This window comes from Seriola dumerili, unplaced genomic scaffold, assembly GCF_002260705.1.
Source record: "Seriola dumerili isolate Sdu_G_001 unplaced genomic scaffold, Sdu_1.0 BDQW01008603.1, whole genome shotgun sequence".
Taxonomy (NCBI): domain Eukaryota; kingdom Metazoa; phylum Chordata; class Actinopteri; order Carangiformes; family Carangidae; genus Seriola; species Seriola dumerili.
In genome coordinates, this window is record NW_019182858.1 from 139,590 (window position 1) to 159,057 (window position 19,468).

The 19,468-nt window shown below is 40.1% G+C and overlaps 1 protein-coding gene across 6 annotated transcripts; it reads left to right on the forward strand.

Annotated features, from left to right (window-relative positions):
• The first annotated feature begins 1,883 nt into the window (after positions 1 to 1,883).
• Positions 1,884 to 15,067, forward strand: pax8 (paired box 8). Of its 6 annotated transcripts, none has more exons than XM_022769994.1 (12): positions 1,884 to 1,983; positions 4,783 to 4,940; positions 7,928 to 8,093; positions 8,282 to 8,479; positions 8,780 to 8,856; positions 9,083 to 9,208; positions 9,916 to 10,091; positions 10,317 to 10,461; positions 10,700 to 10,939; positions 11,432 to 11,533; positions 12,764 to 12,853; positions 14,017 to 15,067. In XM_022769994.1, exons 2-12 carry the CDS (start codon positions 4,919 to 4,921, stop codon positions 14,085 to 14,087), a joined length of 1,413 nt encoding a protein of 470 aa, XP_022625715.1. In that variant the 5' UTR covers positions 1,884 to 1,983; positions 4,783 to 4,918; the 3' UTR covers positions 14,088 to 15,067. The 6 variants fall into 6 exon arrangements, with proteins under 6 accessions (XP_022625715.1, XP_022625717.1, XP_022625718.1 ...); XM_022769996.1 differs by having other exon boundaries at positions 12,767 to 12,853; XM_022769997.1 differs by having other exon boundaries at positions 10,341 to 10,461.
• The last annotated feature ends 4,401 nt before the right edge of the window (positions 15,068 to 19,468 follow it).

The following is a 19,468-nucleotide window of genomic DNA, read 5'->3' on the forward strand; positions in this document are numbered from 1 at the left end:
TCCAGGCACTTTGTCATTTTCTCTGCGCTCTGGTCACTTTACAGAGGACTGTCTCTGTTTCCAGCTGATGTTATGATTCCCTTTAGTCTCTTGACGGTGTTATTTATTTCAAAACACTCGTCCCATTGTTCTGCAGCGGCACTGATGTCGAGTCAGAGCTTTTAAAAGACGAGGAATAAAAGACTTCAATCACAAACTGACCAGATAAGGAATGAAGTTGCTCAGATCCGCATTTTTCTTCCATTTTCTGGTTGAAAACCTGTCCTGAAACTAAATACATGTCTATAAACTATTTTATTTTTAAATTTTTTCAGATCTATAGTTACACCAAGTGAAGCAATTCATTTAAGTTTTGTCTGGTTTCTCCCATAGATCAGTTTCCCTTTAAAAAAAAAAAAAAAAAAAAGAAGCTCCATATGGCTGGATAAATCAGACAGGGGACATGGTGCCATGGATGAGTGTCATTAGAGGTGTTGAGTTTGTTTTACAGGTTTGTGAGAACAACATTAACAGCGTTTTAACTAAGGGGGGTCCTGGCACCCTGGTGTGACATCACGCGTATATGCAGGGCCTGGTTTAGAAGTCAACTTGAGTCAACTCACTGCGCTTCCCAGAGGCTTCATGTCTTTTTCATCCAAGCAAAAAAAAAAAAAAAAAAAAAAAAAAAAACGCAGCACAGGAATATTGTCTAATGCAGTCACTCACAGCTCAGCACAGACATACGTGCAAGTTTTTCAGGCTGAGAAATAAACTGCAGCATCCAGAGGCAGCTACGAACTGAGCAGAGAAGTTCTGCGATTTCTGTTTCTTCTAGATTTTACCATTTTTACTTATTCCATTGTGGCATGTGCATGTTGTAAACGAGTTTGTGTTTATTTTGATTTTATTACTCTTTATCTGACCAATAGAGGCAGAAAGACTCGATTTAAAAGATGAATTGACAGAAAAGAGCAAGAGGAGACACGACAGATTCCACCAAATGTGATGTTATATAATAATAATAATAATAATGATAATAATAATAATATAGTTTTAAGGCCACACAATTAAAATATTATTAGGAAATAAATAGAAGAAAGGTTGGTCCAAACTTTACAAAAAGATACTTCTCTGGACCACTCTGTCACATGACTTGAGATATATAGTTATTTCATGATTCCAGATGTTTTATTTGAGCAAGACAGATGTGAACATACACGGATAGAGATTTAAATACCCCCTTGGATGTATTCACAACAGTTTAGCAATTTTATAGGCTATTATAATGATATGATATTGATCATACTAATCTGGATTTATGTGACTTTAGAACTGAAGGTTAAAATCTGAATCAGTTTGACAAACTTTGAAAAGTTTCCTGAGCAAGTTTGGACCAAAGACTGATTTTGCTCCTTTGGTGATTTTATTTCATTTTCCTCTATTTGCACAACGAGTGCTCAGTAAACATGTATTGGAATTAAGAGACCAAATTGCGGGACCGCCTCTCAGTCAGGTGTTAGTCTACCTGTCAGGGGGAACCTGTGACGGATCGCAGCAAATCAAGCACTAAATCGTGTGTGTAAACGGCGCTCGGACCGTCGGAAGCGGTGCCACATTGCAGTACACGGTCTAATCAAAGCGGGGCTGTCGCTGGAGGTGAATGGGAAACAAGCCGTCTCCGTGACAAGTGTTTCCGTACAGTCGCTCAGTGCCATCAAAACACAGGGTCAGTCATCCTGGAGGGGTGGATGGGGGGTTGCTCCTCTCCTTTCCATAAAACCACACCTCCTCCTTTCTCTCTACCTCCTCCTCCAATGGCTGCGGGGCTCCATCCTCTGCGCAACCCCGGTTGGATAAAACCTGGCTGAGTGTCGGCTGCGCACACACACAACACAACACAACAGCTCGGACGCACGCCGCGTTACACCACCAGAGTCCCACCATTTGGATAATATCACAATATCTGCTGGGGGACGTTTTTATTTGGAGCTCCATCGGAGAAAGGTAGGCTCTCATTTAAAGTGCTCGCTGAAATCTAGCTGAGTTACATGATGTCTGATTGTGATGGCCTCGTAATCCGCAGATCTGAAGAGAGCGATCTGAACCAGAGACTTAAATAATCCAAAAAACACGCAGCAGACAGCGCTGCCTGCTCAATGTGGTTCCGTCTGGTGATAGGTAGATAATGAGGCATTATTAATGAGACCAGATTTTTATAATTATAATTACGATGTAAAGATATGAGCCAGGTCCAGATAAGCGTAAAGTTTGTTGTAGAACAAAAATAATCGTCCACGTTCTCCTCATGGTGACAGTCATCATTGCGAAAAAGTACCTGAATGTTAAATTAAACTGAATTTTCAGAAGTGAATCCGAGGCTGTAGATAAACAATAAACATGCATGCATATATATGCTTGGCCCAGTATAAGAGTTTATAGGCTGTAGTTTTAATGTAGTCCTACTACAATATTTATTTCCTCTCATCTAATGCAGTTTAACTCTCTAAATCACTACATTCCTTTAATGCGAAAATCACAACACCTTGTAACCATGCGCAAACCATTAGTCTCGTTCTTTAATAAAAAATGCGTGAGGGTCGACTGTGAGCGACAGGCTATAAACAATGTACAGCTTAAGTTGAACAATTCACGTTTAGAATTAAACAGAAACCGTTAAATGGAAAACAGAAAAAACAAGATAGACATAAACCGTGATTTAAAATGCAAAAAGTCACGTGATGACCTGATGAAAAAATACATTTAAAATTTCTGCAACACCGAGGCCAAGTGGAAAAATCCTGCAGGTATTAAATGTTCATATCTTCATGTTAACTATATACGGACAATTAATATCAGTAAGTAAAAGTTAAAACAGTAGTTATATACAAGTATTCATATTAAAAGGCTTAATTATATTATACTCAGAGCCACATTGTTCAATTTCAAAATCATGGAAATGTAAGAAATTTCTTTGTTTTCAGTTTTTCAGTCAGTTCTGTGTGATTAATTGATAACTCAATCGATTAGTGATTTATTAATTACTCAGTTATATTGTTATGTTATCAGGATAATTATATAATTGTGTTACAGCTAATTAAGAAGTAAAATTATTTTATTCACATTTAAAATGTGGAATTTTTTAAAATATGATTTTTATTTTTGTATCATATGATTTAGAGGTAAGCCAAAGTTTGAAATTAAAATATTCAGGATTTTGGAGAGTTTTTCACATCACAACATACAAACAGTCATGATATAGGCCTACTAAAAAAAAGAAAGAAAAACTTTTAGATTACACAAATGTAAAGTTTAGATTACATTTTAAGTTATACTGCATTTTCAAATGTGCTTTTCAATAAATGTATTGATGCCAAATAGGTTAATCCTCACACAAGCATCAAAAGACAAAACTTAATTAAACCTGGCAACAGCACAGTAGGCCTTATTCCTAATCTTATCACAGTCTAAATGTTATTAGCGACAAACCAAAATAAGTTTGAATCAAACCAAACACTGCACCTTAACTTGTGTTGTCAATCATCACATCTAACAGTCTGTGACAGTCTGCTGATTATTTGGTTTATTTTTAAGTGTCACCCAGCAGGACATAACAGCACCTGACACACTTAAATGACACTTTAAATTTTAGCATTAAGCAGTTACACACACTCAAATCAACAGGGTGATTCTTTTTCACTTGTGTTTTAAAAACTAATCATCATATATTATGCCAACAGTTGACCTCAATGTACATTTCCAGCATCTGTGCATTCATTAAGATGGTGTCACTGTTTCCTTTTATTGATATATCACATAATGTTTTGCTCTTGTTACTGTGAGCTACGTGGAGTCCTATAAAACACACAGTTCATTCTTCAGGTGGAGAAGTGTGCAGCAGCAGCAGCTGAGCAGATGAAGCCTGTAATCAAGGCTTATATGGGCAATAACAACTGCATTCACTACATTTACAACAGACGTAACATCTTTTAGTTAAGAGTGAAGATGCTAATAATTTGTCACATCTCTTAAATCCTTAAGTCCTCTTTCTTTTTCTTTTCAATGTCTATTCTGTTCAACAAATCCAACATGGAGTAGCCACCTGATCTTTAAAAAAATCCTTTAATTTAGCCTTGTAGTGATAGCTGATGTTTTCTTTTTTAAATTAGGGTTAATGTCAGGTTTTGTTTAATAGTAATTTTGTTCACTAATAAGAAACACAGTTCAGAAGAGTGATTCTCTCTCCTCAAACTCTCACCCCAACTATGATTGCTTTACTTTCTCCGCTTAGATCAAAACTAGGTTACATCATAATACATTTATCACTCCTCAGTTTTGCTATTCAAGGGCCAAAATGATATACACTCCTGGTTATAACAATTATAAAGTGATTAATGAGGCCAGTCAATCCTAATTACAAAGCGCTTAATGAAGGGAAATTTTATGTGTAAGAGGAGCAGCCATCTGGGTTGACTGAAGGGGAAGAAAGTCTTTGTTTTAAAAATACAGATTGTTAAATTACAGTATTTTTAAACAAATATATAGATACATGGACTTCTACACAGTCTTAAAGTTAAAGGAGTTTTAAAAAAGTATTTTTAATGCTTTGCAACTGGGCCTTGCGCTGTCCACAGCCTGGCTCATTTAAGGCAGTAATTTGAAGGCAATGCCCAGCATCTCTGTAGACATTAATGAAGACACCCAGAGTGCCGTGGAGAACACCAGCTGAGTATTTGCTCTGTATGAGCTCAGAGGCTTCACATAAGACAAACAGCCAGTTTCATATACCCCTGTGTCCTCCCGCAGCGTGTGATCGGCGGTGCACTCAGGAGCACACTCATGCCAGACGGGGCAGGACTAGGAGTAAAAACACTTTAACTGGGACAGCGTGGAGGCGAGCATCACGTTCGGCTGGTGGAGCAAGGACCAAAAACTCAGGGATATGTCCAACCACACTGGAAGAGGTAAATACACAACACAAGCTGGACCCGTCTTCTCAGAATCCTGTGCTTCCAGAACCGTTTTTCCTTTAACATGTCTGACATTCCCTGACATTAACAGGATCTAAAAACAAGTCTTGTTTTTTAAACCGCTGCATGTTTTTGCTATATGAGAATTGTAATCTGCCTTCATATTAATAACTACTTAACATCAGGATTTCCCTTTTGATTTACATTATGTAGCTTGAAGTTAGCATTTATAAGCTGTTTATAAACATTTAATAAATGGCTTATAATGTGGTTGTAAGTAGAATTAAATGTTAACATAGCCTATTTGTCAGTGTGGGCACCTGTAAGTGGAGGCTGGTATATAAATAGATGTAAATGACAATGTGGTGAAACACATTTGTAACAGTATATATCTAAGTAGCAGAGGTTATAATTCTTGACAAATAATAAACTTTTAAAACTAGAACTACATTATAGTGTGTCATAAACCATGTATTAAATGTTTGTATACTGCCTTTGAAGGCTAGGTGGGGACTTAAAGTAAAGTGTTACCATATTGGGTATCAGCTTGTTCCAGCTCTTTGTTTATGCTACATGATGTTTACATGTAAACAATCAAACCCATGTCTGTACCCCATGCATCATTTTCTAAACATAAAGCTGGCCTGACATACTTGGGCCCTCCACTTCAAAACAAAGTTTTGTTGGTTATGAACGGTATTTGGCTGTATCACTATAATGGCTGCTCCAAAGGCAGATCATTCACATTAAGCCACATATTAGCTGTGAAACATTGAAAATCTCTATTGAGGAATATACAGTGGCACACACAGAGTCTCATCTTCACATTGTAATTCCTGAAGGGGTGAATTGATATTTACCTCTGGTTGTTGTGCAGGATATTGAGGAAGTTAATTGGATGACACTTAACAACAATTCTCCCCTGGTCAGAGCCACTTCCACTCCATCTACCTATCTATCTGCTTTGTTTTTCGGTGTGCACGCGGTTTCTGTGCGCGTGTCTGTGACCCACCACCCCCCACCCCCTCCTTTCTCCCCCTCGGCTTCTCCGCTTTAATATCCTGCAGGTTGATGAAGCTTGGCGGGGAGATTTTTTTCCACACTCCGGTGGCAGCGTTAATAGAGGCTCCCCTTCTTTTCCTCCCCTCTCTCCTCCCTCCCTCCCTCTCTCCCTCCCTCCCTCCCTCGGCTTCGTCCGGCCGCTGTTTGATGTGGAAATGAAAGCTGGGAAAAGGCTGAGAGGAAGACGTGGCTCAATGGGTTAAATTAAAAGCAATGGTGTTCTTGCAGAGTCACCACCGTGCAGTCTATAGAGAACATAGTGGAGGCCGCTGGCACGACGCGGCGGGCGCTTTGTCTGTCGGTGTTTACCGGGACACCAGTTGTTATTCTCCGGGAGCAGGAGTTGAGGCGAGCAGGTCCTCTGTCCTTTTTACACATTTTACATTAATGACGAAAAAATATATTGACAATGTCGGTTTTTTTAATCATTTCTTTTTTGCAGTTATACTCTGATCTCACAATATTTTCAACATCCGTTTAATGCATACACTAATGTCAAAACGACACGACATTAGAGATAACAAATTATGCTAGGCATATGCATTAAAATGTAATAAATGATAGTGATCGGACATATCTAAAATGTTTTGGTATTATATTGCATATATTTTACCAAAGTAACTTTTTAAAAACTCTTTTTAATTGTAAAAAAAAACATATTTACTCTATGTACAGAAATAAAAAATTGCAATGTCCCATGCTGACATATTCCTCAGAAAAGATAATAATAATAATAATATTAATAATAATAATAATGATAATAATAATAGTGCCCTTTAAATTGTCTCCCTGGGGACAAATAAAGTTTATTGAATTGAATAATAATAACAATAAACTTTATTTATGTGTTTTATATAAAAAGGGTTAATACAGTGTACTTCAAACAAGTGAGTGCATGTATTTTTAATAATTTAAATTCATTTCAGCTTCACAGCTTTATGTCTCTGTTTATAAGTGTGTTTAAATAATGCAAATCCAAAATAACTGTTTTCTTAAATAAACGACATGTTTTCCTTTAATCTCTGAGCACAAAAAACAATCAGTCACCTTCAGTGAAGCTAACTGAGCCTCATGGTTCAACTCTCACAACAAATTAGTTGCTTATCAATAAGAATTAAGAGAGTAAGCCTGTTGGTGTTTATATTCATAACAAGCTAAAGAGCCTGTAAGTAATCAAACAATCATCAGTCTAAAAGTTTGGGGTTTGCTGTTTGTAGGTAGTAAGTTAAATAGGGGCATAATATCACAACCTGATTGTTTTATTTTTTATTTGATTTTATTTGATTGACTTTTTCATTATAGGAAGTTCTTATTTTATCTATCTTATCTTACTTTGCTCTCTGCAGTGACGGTTTCTTTCTTTTCACTGCTGTCCTCTTGTCCTGTGTCCTCCTGTTTAAATGTAAAACTTACTCTAAAACAAACTGTAACCCTCTGCTTGTTAAAGAGTTCATGAAGATCATTTTGAAAGATTCAATGTGGCTCGTCGGTTTTCAGAAAGAACATCCTGATTCTGTTGTGAATAATTCTCTTCTGTACATTTTAGTTACTTTACTTTAAGCCAAATAAAATGTCAAATAAGATGCAGGATTCTACAACAATAGTTCATTATAATAATGTCACATTTCCCAAGCTTTTTTGCTCTGTTTTTGGACAGCTACTTTTTTTTCTGCCTGTAACATTAAGTTAGTCAAAGACTGAAATGTGCATTTGTCATAGACAGAGGTTCTGTGTGAATGTCCTCACATCTGAGATGAGTGTGTTTGTTTGAGCAGTGAAGGAGTATTTATATCTCAGTATCTGTGCGTGTGTGTGTCCAGGTGTGTATGACCTCCCTAGTTGCAGTGCGGTGATGTTGGCATGTCTCAGGTCTCAGGTTCCATGACATTTATGAGTGTTCATCCCCCCTCTTCCCCCAGGTCATGGGGGTCTTAACCAACTAGGTGGAATGTTTGTTAATGGACGTCCACTTCCGGAGGTGATCCGGCAACGCATTGTGGACATGGCCCACCAGGGGGTTCGGCCCTGTGACATCTCGAGGCAGCTCCGAGTCAGCCACGGCTGCGTCAGCAAGATCCTGGGTCGGTAAGTACACCGACAAGCATCTTACTCAACTTCCTGTTACTGTTGATCCGCCTGTTTGTGTCCTTTGACCTCTGAAAGTCTGTTTACTCATCAAGGACACATTGGTCTTTAACACCTAAAGCAGTGACTGAAATCCTTTACTTCCTTTACTTCAATGTATAAGTCCCTATCGCCCTCATTTCTTTCAGCTACTATGAGACAGGCAGCATCAAGCCTGGTGTGATTGGTGGCTCCAAGCCCAAGGTGGCCACCCCAAAAGTCGTGGAGAAGATTGCAGAGTACAAGAGGCAGAACCCCACCATGTTCGCGTGGGAAATCAGAGACCGGCTGCTGGCAGAGGGAGTGTGTGACGGCGACACAGTGCCCAGCGTGAGCTCCATTAACAGGTGACAAACTGAATTATGAATGTAATCAGGTTAGAGGCGCTGTGGCTGAGCAGTCAGGGTGTTTAAGGAAAGGTGGATGAGTGAGAAGAAGTACAGGATTGGGGTTAAGAAATCAGCATCTTCCCATCAAAGATGTTTCAGTAAATCAAGGCTATGTGTTACTTGAAGGCACAAGAGAAAACTCTAATAGTCCCAAACTTCCCCTTATCCATCTACCATCATCACTAATATGCTATCATTATGGCAATGCTCCCACCAAACAAAACATTTAAAGGTAATGTTAAATGTTTTTTGTTTCAGAATAATCCGAACAAAGGTCCAACAACCGTTCAATCTGCCTCTGGATGGAAAAGGCCTGAGTCCAGGACATACCATAAGTAAGCCTGCACCATTCACAAACACAAGCATGGCGAAGGCTGTGTATCATCATCCATATCTACAAGCATTATAATGTAATGCTGAAGGATTAAGGTTAAAGAGTGGGCTCATTGTTCTGTAGGATTAGGCTTGTGACCCTGTGGTAACAAGACCGCTGAGATGTACCACATTATTTCCGCTCTCTGTCTCAAATCTGTCTGTTTTTGTTTTTCCTCTCGCCCTCAGTCCCCAGTTCAGCTGTCACCCCTCCTGAATCTCCTCAGTCGGACTCCCTGGGCTCCACCTACTCCATCAGCGGCTTGTTGGGTATCCCCCATCCCAGCGCCGAGGGCAAGAGGAGCCACGATGACAGTAAGAATTAGATCAAACGAATGAGACAGCATGTCGGTGCAAATTTGTTTTGTTGTGGTGGCGCGTGGGACCGATCAGATATATATCAACATGAAAGATGGAAGAGGCTGTTACTGTTCCCACCAACACGAGAAAACAGAGGCAAATTCGGCTGTAAAGCAAATTTCACTGTAGTAATTTCCAAATACAAGCACTTACATCCTGCAACTTATTTCAGGTTAATGTTTACTTTAGTTTAGGACTTTGACATCCTGCATGTAGTCATTCACTCTAAAATATAATGTCTTTGAAAGCTGAAAAACACCTATCACTCACTATTTAATCACTTATTTGACCTTTATAATTCCCGTTAAGGTCAACTTTCTCTGTCACAAGTGAGAACAGGCCAAGAGGCCTCAAACAGAGCTATAAAGTGTTGCTTCAGTTGGGTTCAGTTCAAAATACCACCCCTTAAAGGCAATTTACATACATAAAAAGATGATCCTTTTCTACAAAAACATGACACCCTTTCTTCTTTTGTTTCGGCCACTGGCCTGAAAGTGAACCACATTATGTTTGAATACATGTTAGTATGAGCTTTCAAGTTAAACGGTTAAATAATAGAGATTCTTCGAACATTTACTAATTAAACAATTCAAATAAATACATTTTTGAGGCCAGAATCCTGCCTAAGGAATTTCTCCTCTGTCCCCCTCGGTCTCTCACAGGTGATCAGGACAGTTGTCGGCACAGCGTGGACTCTCAGGGCAGCGGGGGCGTCCCGAGAAAACAGATGAGAGTGGATAATTTCTCAGCAGCCTCGCAACATCTGGACTGCGGGTTTGAGCGTCACCCCTACCCACCGGACTCATTCAGCTCAGCTTCCAGCAGCAAGACAGAGCAGGTAGCAGCACACAGCAAATAACTAATGTTCAATATACAGTGAAACACTGGTAACTGGAAAGACAACGGATTAAATATATGCATTATTTAGTTTTGTTTTCTTATTTTATTAACATTTTAGGCTGGTTTAACTACTATTTAAAACTGGAAATTAAAAAAAAAGAATCTGCCATTGATTTTTCACTTGCACAAATGCACATTTGCTCCTTCCACTTTCCTCCAATAGCTAATCCCTGTTCGTCATCCCCAGACTTTGTACCCACTTTCCCTCATCAATGGCAGCCTGGACGAGGCCAAGACCAGCCTCTCAACATCCAGCTCCACCATTGGACGGAATCTGTCAGCACACCAGAGCTACACCATGGTGACTGGTGAGACTCTCCATGTTAGATGATGACGCCTTTTGACTCCTGTCAAGCACAGTCTTCAACATGCTAACTCTTAGCATCAGCATCTTGTAGGCTGTTACACAATCCTGAAACCACTCACTGTTTGTTTTTGACATGTCACTCAGTTAATTTTTTTTGTACTTCCACTCATGTGCACCATTTGTTTTCATTTTCTCACCAACCCGCCCCCGTCACTGCACACTGGCTGCCACCACCTCAGAGCCCCTACAGCCACTGCCGCTCTGTCTAAAACAGGAAATGTCCCCAGAAGTGACCAGCACAAGCCCCTCCCCAAACCTGGCAGCATCCAACCTGGCGTTCATGGAGCTGCAGGCGCTGCAGAAACCTGTTTCTGTCAGTAGCAGCAGCTGCAGCTCCAACCATTTCCCCAATGCATTCAACTCATTCTCCCATCATGCACCAGTGTATGGGCAGTTCAGCGGTCAGTCTGTCATCTCAGGTAATGCAGGCATCCATCTTGTTCATGTTCATAATCATAACAAAGGTATTTGCATTTTTGTCTGCAAGACAAATGATTATTTTCATTATTGATTACTCTGCTTTTTATTTGATGAATTTTTCAATTAATCATCTGGTCTATGAATAATAGTGAAAATTTTCTACAATAGAAGATAAAGGAGACCAGCAACTACTCACATCTGAGAGGCTAAAACCAATTAATTTTTTGAATCCTTCTTTATAAAAATGAACTTAAATAATAACCCTTTATTGAAATTGCTGCAATTAATAGTCTGAAGATCAACTAATCTGTTAATCGATTCATTGTTTCAGCTCCAATTCAGTGTATTTTACTCTGAGGCAAAATATAACCTAAAAACCTAAACCTAAAATTACTAAAAAAAAAACTAAAGCATAGCTGTAACAAATGTAAAATAATGACTTGAGCTTCCATATTGACTTTGAAGGTGTGTGTTTTGGTGTGTGTTTACAGGGCGTGACATGGTGAGCTCCACCCTGCCAGGTTACCCACCTCACATCCCCTCCCCTGCCCAGACAGGATACTCCACCTCTGCCATCACTGGCATGGTAGCAGGTAAGAGACACATATATGACCAAAAATATCTGAGTCAAATGAAGAATTAAGAATAAAATAAAAATTCAAAGTGAATGAATGAGTCAAACAGGTAGAGAGAGAGTGAAGGAGGGGGATGAAGGCAGGAAGAAAAGGAATAAAGAGTAAGAGAGGGCTGTGATGGAAGCTTGTAGATTAACAGGGAGACAGGCTGAGTTAATGAGTAGCCGTGCCAGGGTGGTGAACTGTGTGTCTGTCTGTGTGTGTGGGTGTGTGTGTGTGTGCGGGTGCACATGGGCCCAGGGGGTACAGGGAACAGGCTAGGGGTTCCGCCCTGCTGCCCACCCACCACCCCCACCCACCCAGACACCTCTGACCACACATTGCCATGGGAACCAGGGGGCCCGGGAGGGAGATGCAAGGGTGGGCGGAGGGGGCGTAAAGTCTGGGTATGAACGAAGAGGAGGCGGTCTTTGTGGTGTGTTTTGTGTGTGTGTGTGTGTGTGTGTGTGTGTGTGTTTGTGTGGGTTTCCGTGTATGTGTGTCTATGTCAAGATGCCTGCATACGACCAGATAGAGAGAGAGAGAGAAAGAGAGAGAGAGAGCGTGTGCGTGCATGTGTGTGTGTGTGATGTACCTTTTTTATTTGAAGTCTGCCCTCCGAAGCGCGAAATGAGAGGGTCTGATTTATTATTTTTCTGGTGGGCTCGCTGTGAGGAAGCGTTGATACACAATTACTGAGTGAAAGGGGAGGGTGGGGAGGGGGGGTTAGGACAGGAGGAGGAGGAGGTGGAGTTGGGGAGCTCAGGGATTCATTCCAACCAACATAATTACCAATTAGATATTGGAATGTTAAAAAAAGAGAAAAGAAAGAAAGAGGAGTGCTTGAAAGCAGGAAGTGTAGGACGGAGAGGAGGAGGAGGGCAGAGGCTGAACGATGCAAGGGGCCGAGTGTTGAGGAAAGAGGGTGCAGAGGGCTAGCTGCATGCACGCACCACTGGGCCAAGGGATTTTACCCTCAGCCATCCACCTGCACCACAGATTAATGGTTTACAGGCTGCACTAACTGTTGGTGAATTATGAGCTAAGGCTGAGCAGATGCTGGCACACACACAAACAACCCAGCTCCACAGAGCTCTCGGCCATGACTTAGCTTTTCCTTTTAATAACGAATGTTTTCCTTTGTTGTTCTGGTGTGTTTTATCTGCAGGATGTGAGTGTTTGATGAAGTTTTTGTTTTCTCCCTTGCAGCAGGTGCAGACTACACTGGTCAGTCCTACAGCCATTCGCCCTACACCTCCTACAGCGAAGCCTGGAGGTTCACCAACTCCAGCATACTGGGTGAGTCAGGACACACTGACGGCACCGACGATGTTTGTTTGCTGCCGACAACCTCATGCATCTAACAGCTTATCTATGAATATATTTAGTTTTACTATATGGTAATGAACGTGACCTTCACAATAAAAGACAAATTGTTTAGATGTTGATGTGGTTTTCAGGACTATCTGCGTAAACTCAGAAGAAGAAGAACTCACTTCTGCTGACCTTATGATTCAAACACTTTGTCATGACAGTGTACAGCTGTTAGGAAGTTGCATGTAAATTCCCACAGTCACATGTCATATAATACCCCCCCTGCGGACACCATTAGTTGCATTGCTAACTAGGATTTACTTGGAACTCTGAGTTCCACAACTTTAATATTAGTTTTACTGTCTTATTTTTTATCTATTTTAACCTTTATTTAACCAAACAAGTCCACAACAAGTCCTGCTGTAGGTTGGGAAACTATTCTGCAGCATAAAAAGCTGCAGACAAAACAATATAAAATCAGGCAAATGACAAAACCAAATTTACAATCAGATACTCCAATTTAAACTCCTTTTACAGGCTATTCCAGAAACTATGAAGGCGTTTCTTTCCCATCTCTGTTCAAACATTACATTTAGATCCACATTTATTCATTTGTTGGCATACTAATGAGGTAAACAGTAGAGAAGCCTTCAAGAATAAATCTCACAACAATCAGGACGGACAGATGCAGTGATGTAATGATTGCAAGAACTTGCATTTGTCTCATCACCAGATACACAGAGATAAAATTAAAAACTGGGATCCAAAATTATACAAACAAAAACTATAGATAATTTGAAAAACTATCACCCTATATTTGTTCTTATGCTGTAATGTAGACTATGGATTGACAGTACACTGGTGAAAATCAGCTTTAAAGCTCTTTTTCAAGAGTACAGAGGAACATCAGGCAAGTTTTAGGGGATATCTCCTTCACTGCCCCTCTTGCATTTCTCTTATCTTTTCGATTCCACAAGAGTCACGAGAGAGAGATTCAGACTCAATCCACTTCCAGGACAAACAGTCCAAGCTGTTCAGACGTCCAGCTCAACCATCTGCTGTAAAACCTCAGATAAGATGGATAAAGAAAGCCTGATCTACCACCAGCACCAACCATCAACACCTTCCTCCTGTGTCTCCCCCCGCAGGTTCTCCCTACTACTACAGCTCGGCCTCTCGCACAGCTCCACCGTCTGCAGCTGCCTACGACCACCTCTAGTCCCTGCTGCATGGACAGACTTGGTGCTGATGGACCAGACAGACTCAGATCGGGCCGAGAGCGGAGTACGTCACATCAGCTGACACATCTGATCACGGACCAAGGCATGAAAGTCAAAACTGGATGTGAACTTGAGACTCTGCTGACAAACCAGCAACACATGTTTTTTAACATCCTCTCATGGTCCACCACACCTACTTCTGCGTTATTTATTTGTCAGTACTGATACCATTTCCCAGGGTTAACTCTGACTCATGTACGTTTACACATTGCAAACACTGAACTCCTCACAGGGCCTGTTTCCAGAGACTCAGCCTGACGTCTCACATCAAGGTGCATATTTTCAGTATATAGAGCTCTTTAACGCTGTTTTTGGCCAAAGACTTTCTTTCTCGCACATCTGCAACTTGACTCCACTGATTCAGTGAGTAGGGATATGCAACTTCTTTATACTGAACTATGCCTGCTTTTGTTTACAATGTTCATTTTTTTTTACTTGTGAATCCTGTCCTATCATCACAAATTAATTCTTTTTCTTGATCTGTGTCTGCTTGCAAATTCATTTTGTGATTTGCTTTCACTGTAAATTCAGATATTCAGAGCTTTCCTGTAGTGAACATAGACTGAAGGGTGACACATTAAATCACAATTACAACAAAATGCCCACGTATGCCCCTCAAATACAATTAATGTATCTGTTTAGCAATATGTACATATTGTAAATGATGAATTACTTATGGGGAAGCGATGCAATTTTACTCAGAGAATGACTGATGAGGGAGGGGGTGATTTGGCTACTAAAACCAACAAGGCTTGAAATACATTTGTTTTGCTTCAAATACATTTAGTTTGTTGTCATGCTGATGTTCTGATGTTTGGTAAGAACTGTGACTATTTTTTCTTATACTGTTATTAATATTATTGCAGATGTAAATAATGAATTTCTAAAGAATTATTTTAATTAAAGCATGACAAATTTATAACTTTTCACTGTTGTCTTTTTTAAGAATGGCTCTGACTTTAAAAGCTAAGGTATAAGCTAAGAATAAATATTCTGTATTTTCTCTTTTTTCTTTAGGCTAGCCTAAATAATTGTAGAAAGGGTGTACAGTAGTCTACTGTTATTTTTGATATAGCCTACTATGTTTTACAATGCTCCATTAGGCCTACTACATTATAAGTTCTAGCAAGGCAGCTGAAGTTCATTTTCCAAAATAATAGATTTGTATTGTTTGCTTGTATTATTTTTATAATCTTTATTATTATTATTATTATTTGTAGTTATATTACACATTAGTGCCAGGAAGCAGCTTACCCTGAAATGTTTCATGTTTTTTTGCAAATATCAGCATTTTAAAAGGACGAAATCAATGATCCTGAAAACACGCGCATCTGTTTAATTTCTTTTTTTATTTTCTGCATCATGTAGTTTTATTTGCAATTATTTGGCCCCTCTTTGCGGCCTCATTATCGCAGCGCGTTAACGAGGCCACGGTTCGGCGGTGCCGCGGCCCACCTGGTGCCATCGCCCGGGACGCAGCCCGCAAGGATGATGGAAAGGGAGGCCGCGCACTCCCTGAACGAGATCCACAGCACGTGAAACCGGGTGTTTAAACAGTTGGGTTTACACTGGACACAACGTTGGCTAAATAGTTATAGATTTAACTAATGTTGCAACGATACAAGGAATTTTGAGTTTTAAGTTTCAGTTTTATTTATTTGCAAGATACATTTTAAAAATTGCATAAAAATAATGATAGAAATGAATGAAATAATGTACATTACGTCGACCTAAATAATATTTTACATATTTAAAAAATCCTTCATACTGTAAAAAATACAGGCTGTAATAACTCTAATATGAATATAATTTATAAACAAGTTGTTCATTAAGCAGGTGTGCTGGAGCTTTTGATCATAGTGCATGATCTTCGTTATCAGATGTTACCATAAAATTATAGATAACATGAGTAATGATGAATGTATGAATAGGCCAATAAATGTGATATGTAGATATGTAATAGCCTATGTGTAATATGAAATTATTAAATCATTAAAAAAAAATCAATTTAAGTCCATAGATAAAATATACCAGTGAATCTTTTCTTTACTGTTTTTTTCCTGTTTATTTTTTTATTTTGTTAGAACTTACTTATTGGGCATCATTTTGGACCTGATAAAAAATTAAAACATATTTTTGTTTTATATGTTTTGTTTATGCACTTATTATTATTTAAAGAAACCTTAGTATTTCTAGCAGTGAAGAAAACAAATGTGAACTTGAACTTGATTAAGTTTCAGCTCTGGGTTTTATCCTCTTTTATGGAGGCTACTGTTTGGTCTCATTAGACCACTCTAACTTCTGCAGTAATTTTCAGTTCACAAACTCCTGCGCGGTTCATGGCCTAATTCATCATTAAAGAAACCCTCAAACCTAATTACGTAACTCTTGAATCAGACTGTATGAAGGCTTTTGTCTGACTTCTAAGACAATCACTTAAAGTCCTCAATATCAGTTCAGTCAGAGCCGTATCTGTCTGCTGATGAAGACCAGCTCTGACGTCTTTCTGTTTACAGTATGCACAACTCTTTCTCTCTGTTCCACCAAGCCTTCACTCTCCTCACATTTCAACATTTTCCTGACTCACCTCTTTACACCCCTCTCTTTGTATCCCTCTCCTGCAGTCGCACTACTGTACACACTGCGTACCGCCCTGTAAACTTTAAACAATAGCTGCACTTCATCCCATTGTTGTCCAAGTGGCCTGGCCCACTCCAGACAGCCCATCAACTGACTGGACACTCATTCTTTCCAGTTCCCTGCTCAGGCATGCAGAAACACACACATCCATATACATTCATACATACAGAGGAGCTTTTAAGTGGATGTGCCTCACAGGGACGAGGCGGACCTTTCAACTGAACCCAGTTTCACATTTCTCAGCCAGCTGACGGCAGGCCAGAGAAATAACGGCAGCAAACGTTAAACATTAACAGTCTCACTGCCAACAGAGTAAAAAACAAAACATTATACTGCAACACACAAGGCACAGCAGAAATAACTCCCCTCTGTCTCTCTGTGGGCCTATTAGCGAGGAGGTTTCGGGCCACAGTGCTTCTGGTAATGAGCCCGGCAGCACAATACAGGCACCGGGCCGGAACAGCTGAGGGCAGACAAAGCTGGCAGGACGGGGCGACTGAGACTTACTACATTTAACACAGAGCCATACTAACACTGTGTATGTGTGATGGAGAGACAAGGCAAGTATGTCTATCTGTGTGTGTGTGTGTGTGTGTGTGTGTGTGTGTGTGTGTGTGTGTGTGTGTGTGTGTGTGGAAGAGAAGGCATGTGTCCCATTACCATTATGGGGACAAACTCAAAGACAGAATGGGAGGCCCCTGGAGAAATTGCTGCCAAAAAGGCAGCAGAGAAGTGTGTGGCAATCAGTGGGATGACGGGTTGGGGTTGTCCTGCACCAGTCATCTGGAAAGTTCTCCACTTATCTCTGGGCCCGAGACACTGGCCAACCAATTCAGCCTGGCAAATAAGTATTATGTAGTCTGACAGAGTTTGTCCGTCCAAATGAGCTGCAGAACACGCCGTTGTTTTAAACTGTGAATGGCAGCGCTGCTGTGTTGGCCCCGCCCGATTCAGGCTTTTTGTGGCCCTCGAGAAAACCCAGATTGTGTGAGTGAACTCATCACCTTGTTTATTAATTGTTTTGGACAAAGCATGGCTGATTATTCTGACCCTTCTCCTGAACCATCCTTTTCTTTGAATCTAAGCAAATATTTTGGAGCTCTTTCACATTGTGAGATCCTCATTCTGCTATGTCGCATTTGCTGTCAGTGTCAATACCAACTCATTCTTATTTGGCTTCATACACCTAGAACACAACTAGAGTATGTGAATATGCTACAACTTAAGTGCTTGACAGAGCGTCTAAAACCTCCTCCCAAAAAAACCTTTTTGACTTTGGTATTGGGGAAGCTCTGTTTGACAATTTTTGTAACTTTGCAAAACCATCAATCCAACAAGAACACCCACACACCCATTAGAATGGGAGGCAGAGCCTTCAGCTGTCAGACTCCGCTCCCGTGGAACCATCTTCCAGCTTGGGTCCACGAGACAGATAACCTCTCCACTTTCAAGAGTAGCCATAAAACTTTCATTTTTCATATAGCTTATAGTAAAGGCCGGCTCAGGCTTGCCTTGAACCATCACCTAGTTATGTGATATAGGCCTAGACTGCCGGGGGACTTCCCACAATGCAATGAGCTCCTCTTTCCTCCTCTCCCTCTCTCATCTGATTTACTTGGTGCTGGCTTAACTAGCATTCTGTGAACTCGTTTGACATTCGTACTCCAGCTTTAGCTCTTCACAAAGCTACCCATGTTTTTCCTATGTACAAAGGAGTGCAACACTATGAATGCCTTTAAGGTGGGACTGCCCAAAAAATGTGGACCATGAACCCATTTGAATGATTACATCTCACCCCGCACTATGACAGTTCAGATTTGGCCATTCAAAACATGGTCAACCTACACATACAAACTAGTTTGTTTCAAGTATACCCTGGTTGTTAGCATCAACATGCTAATAGCTCTTTCAGGCTGTGCTTATAGACACAGAAGTGTTGAGCTAAATTCTAATGCTGATGTTCATCATTTGTAACCATGTTTCAATGATCACTATATATAGAAAATAAGAAAAGCAGTTTGATTTTAATAGAAGCAAAACTAAAGGTCTACAGACATGCTTGTGGCTCTGTTAGGCTTCGAGGCAGAGCGATGCATTGAGCTAAATGCTAACATTAGTATGCAAACATGCTCATAATGACAATGCTATAAAATATAGTTATGTTCATGTTATATTAATTTAGTCTGTTAGCATGCTAATTTGCATTAGAGACAACATAGCTGAGGCTGATGCTATTGTCAGTAGATTTGCAAATCAAAGTGCTGGAAGAATTTTAATTTTAACTCAATGATGCCGCTGGCAGAAAAGTCAGGTGACCACCAAACGTTTACAGTTCATCTTCAGGGAAGCACCAACTTTCATGGTAATCCAACATTTTGATCAAAAAACTCAACACAATCCAGCTTTTTGCATTTTATTGCATTACTTTCAGCAGTTGGCCAGTCTGGACCAAAGTGGGGGACTGAATGACCAAACCACATCACCATCCCTAGAGTCAAGCACTGGCATGGCTAAAAAAGTAGTGGTATCAGAGACACTTTGTTATCATGGGCTAGAAAAAAAGGTCTCAGAATACCTGAGCTGACTTCAAAAGACAACACCGTCCTCAAATTTCAAGAAGCTATCTAATCTCCTAACCCACCTTTAACCGTAATGGAACAAATGTGCCAGTCAAACAGAG

Bases quoted from the DNA above. Each gene is read 5' to 3' on its own strand.
- pax8 (XM_022769994.1), top strand. From the start codon at position 4,919: ATGTCCAACCACACTGGAAGAG. The intron at 8,094-8,281 runs GTAAGTACACCG...CATTTCTTTCAG, and splicing joins GTCAGCAAGATCCTGGGTCG to CTACTATGAGACAGGCAGCA. The intron at 11,534-12,763 runs GTAAGAGACACA...TCTCCCTTGCAG, and splicing joins CATCACTGGCATGGTAGCAG to CAGGTGCAGACTACACTGGT.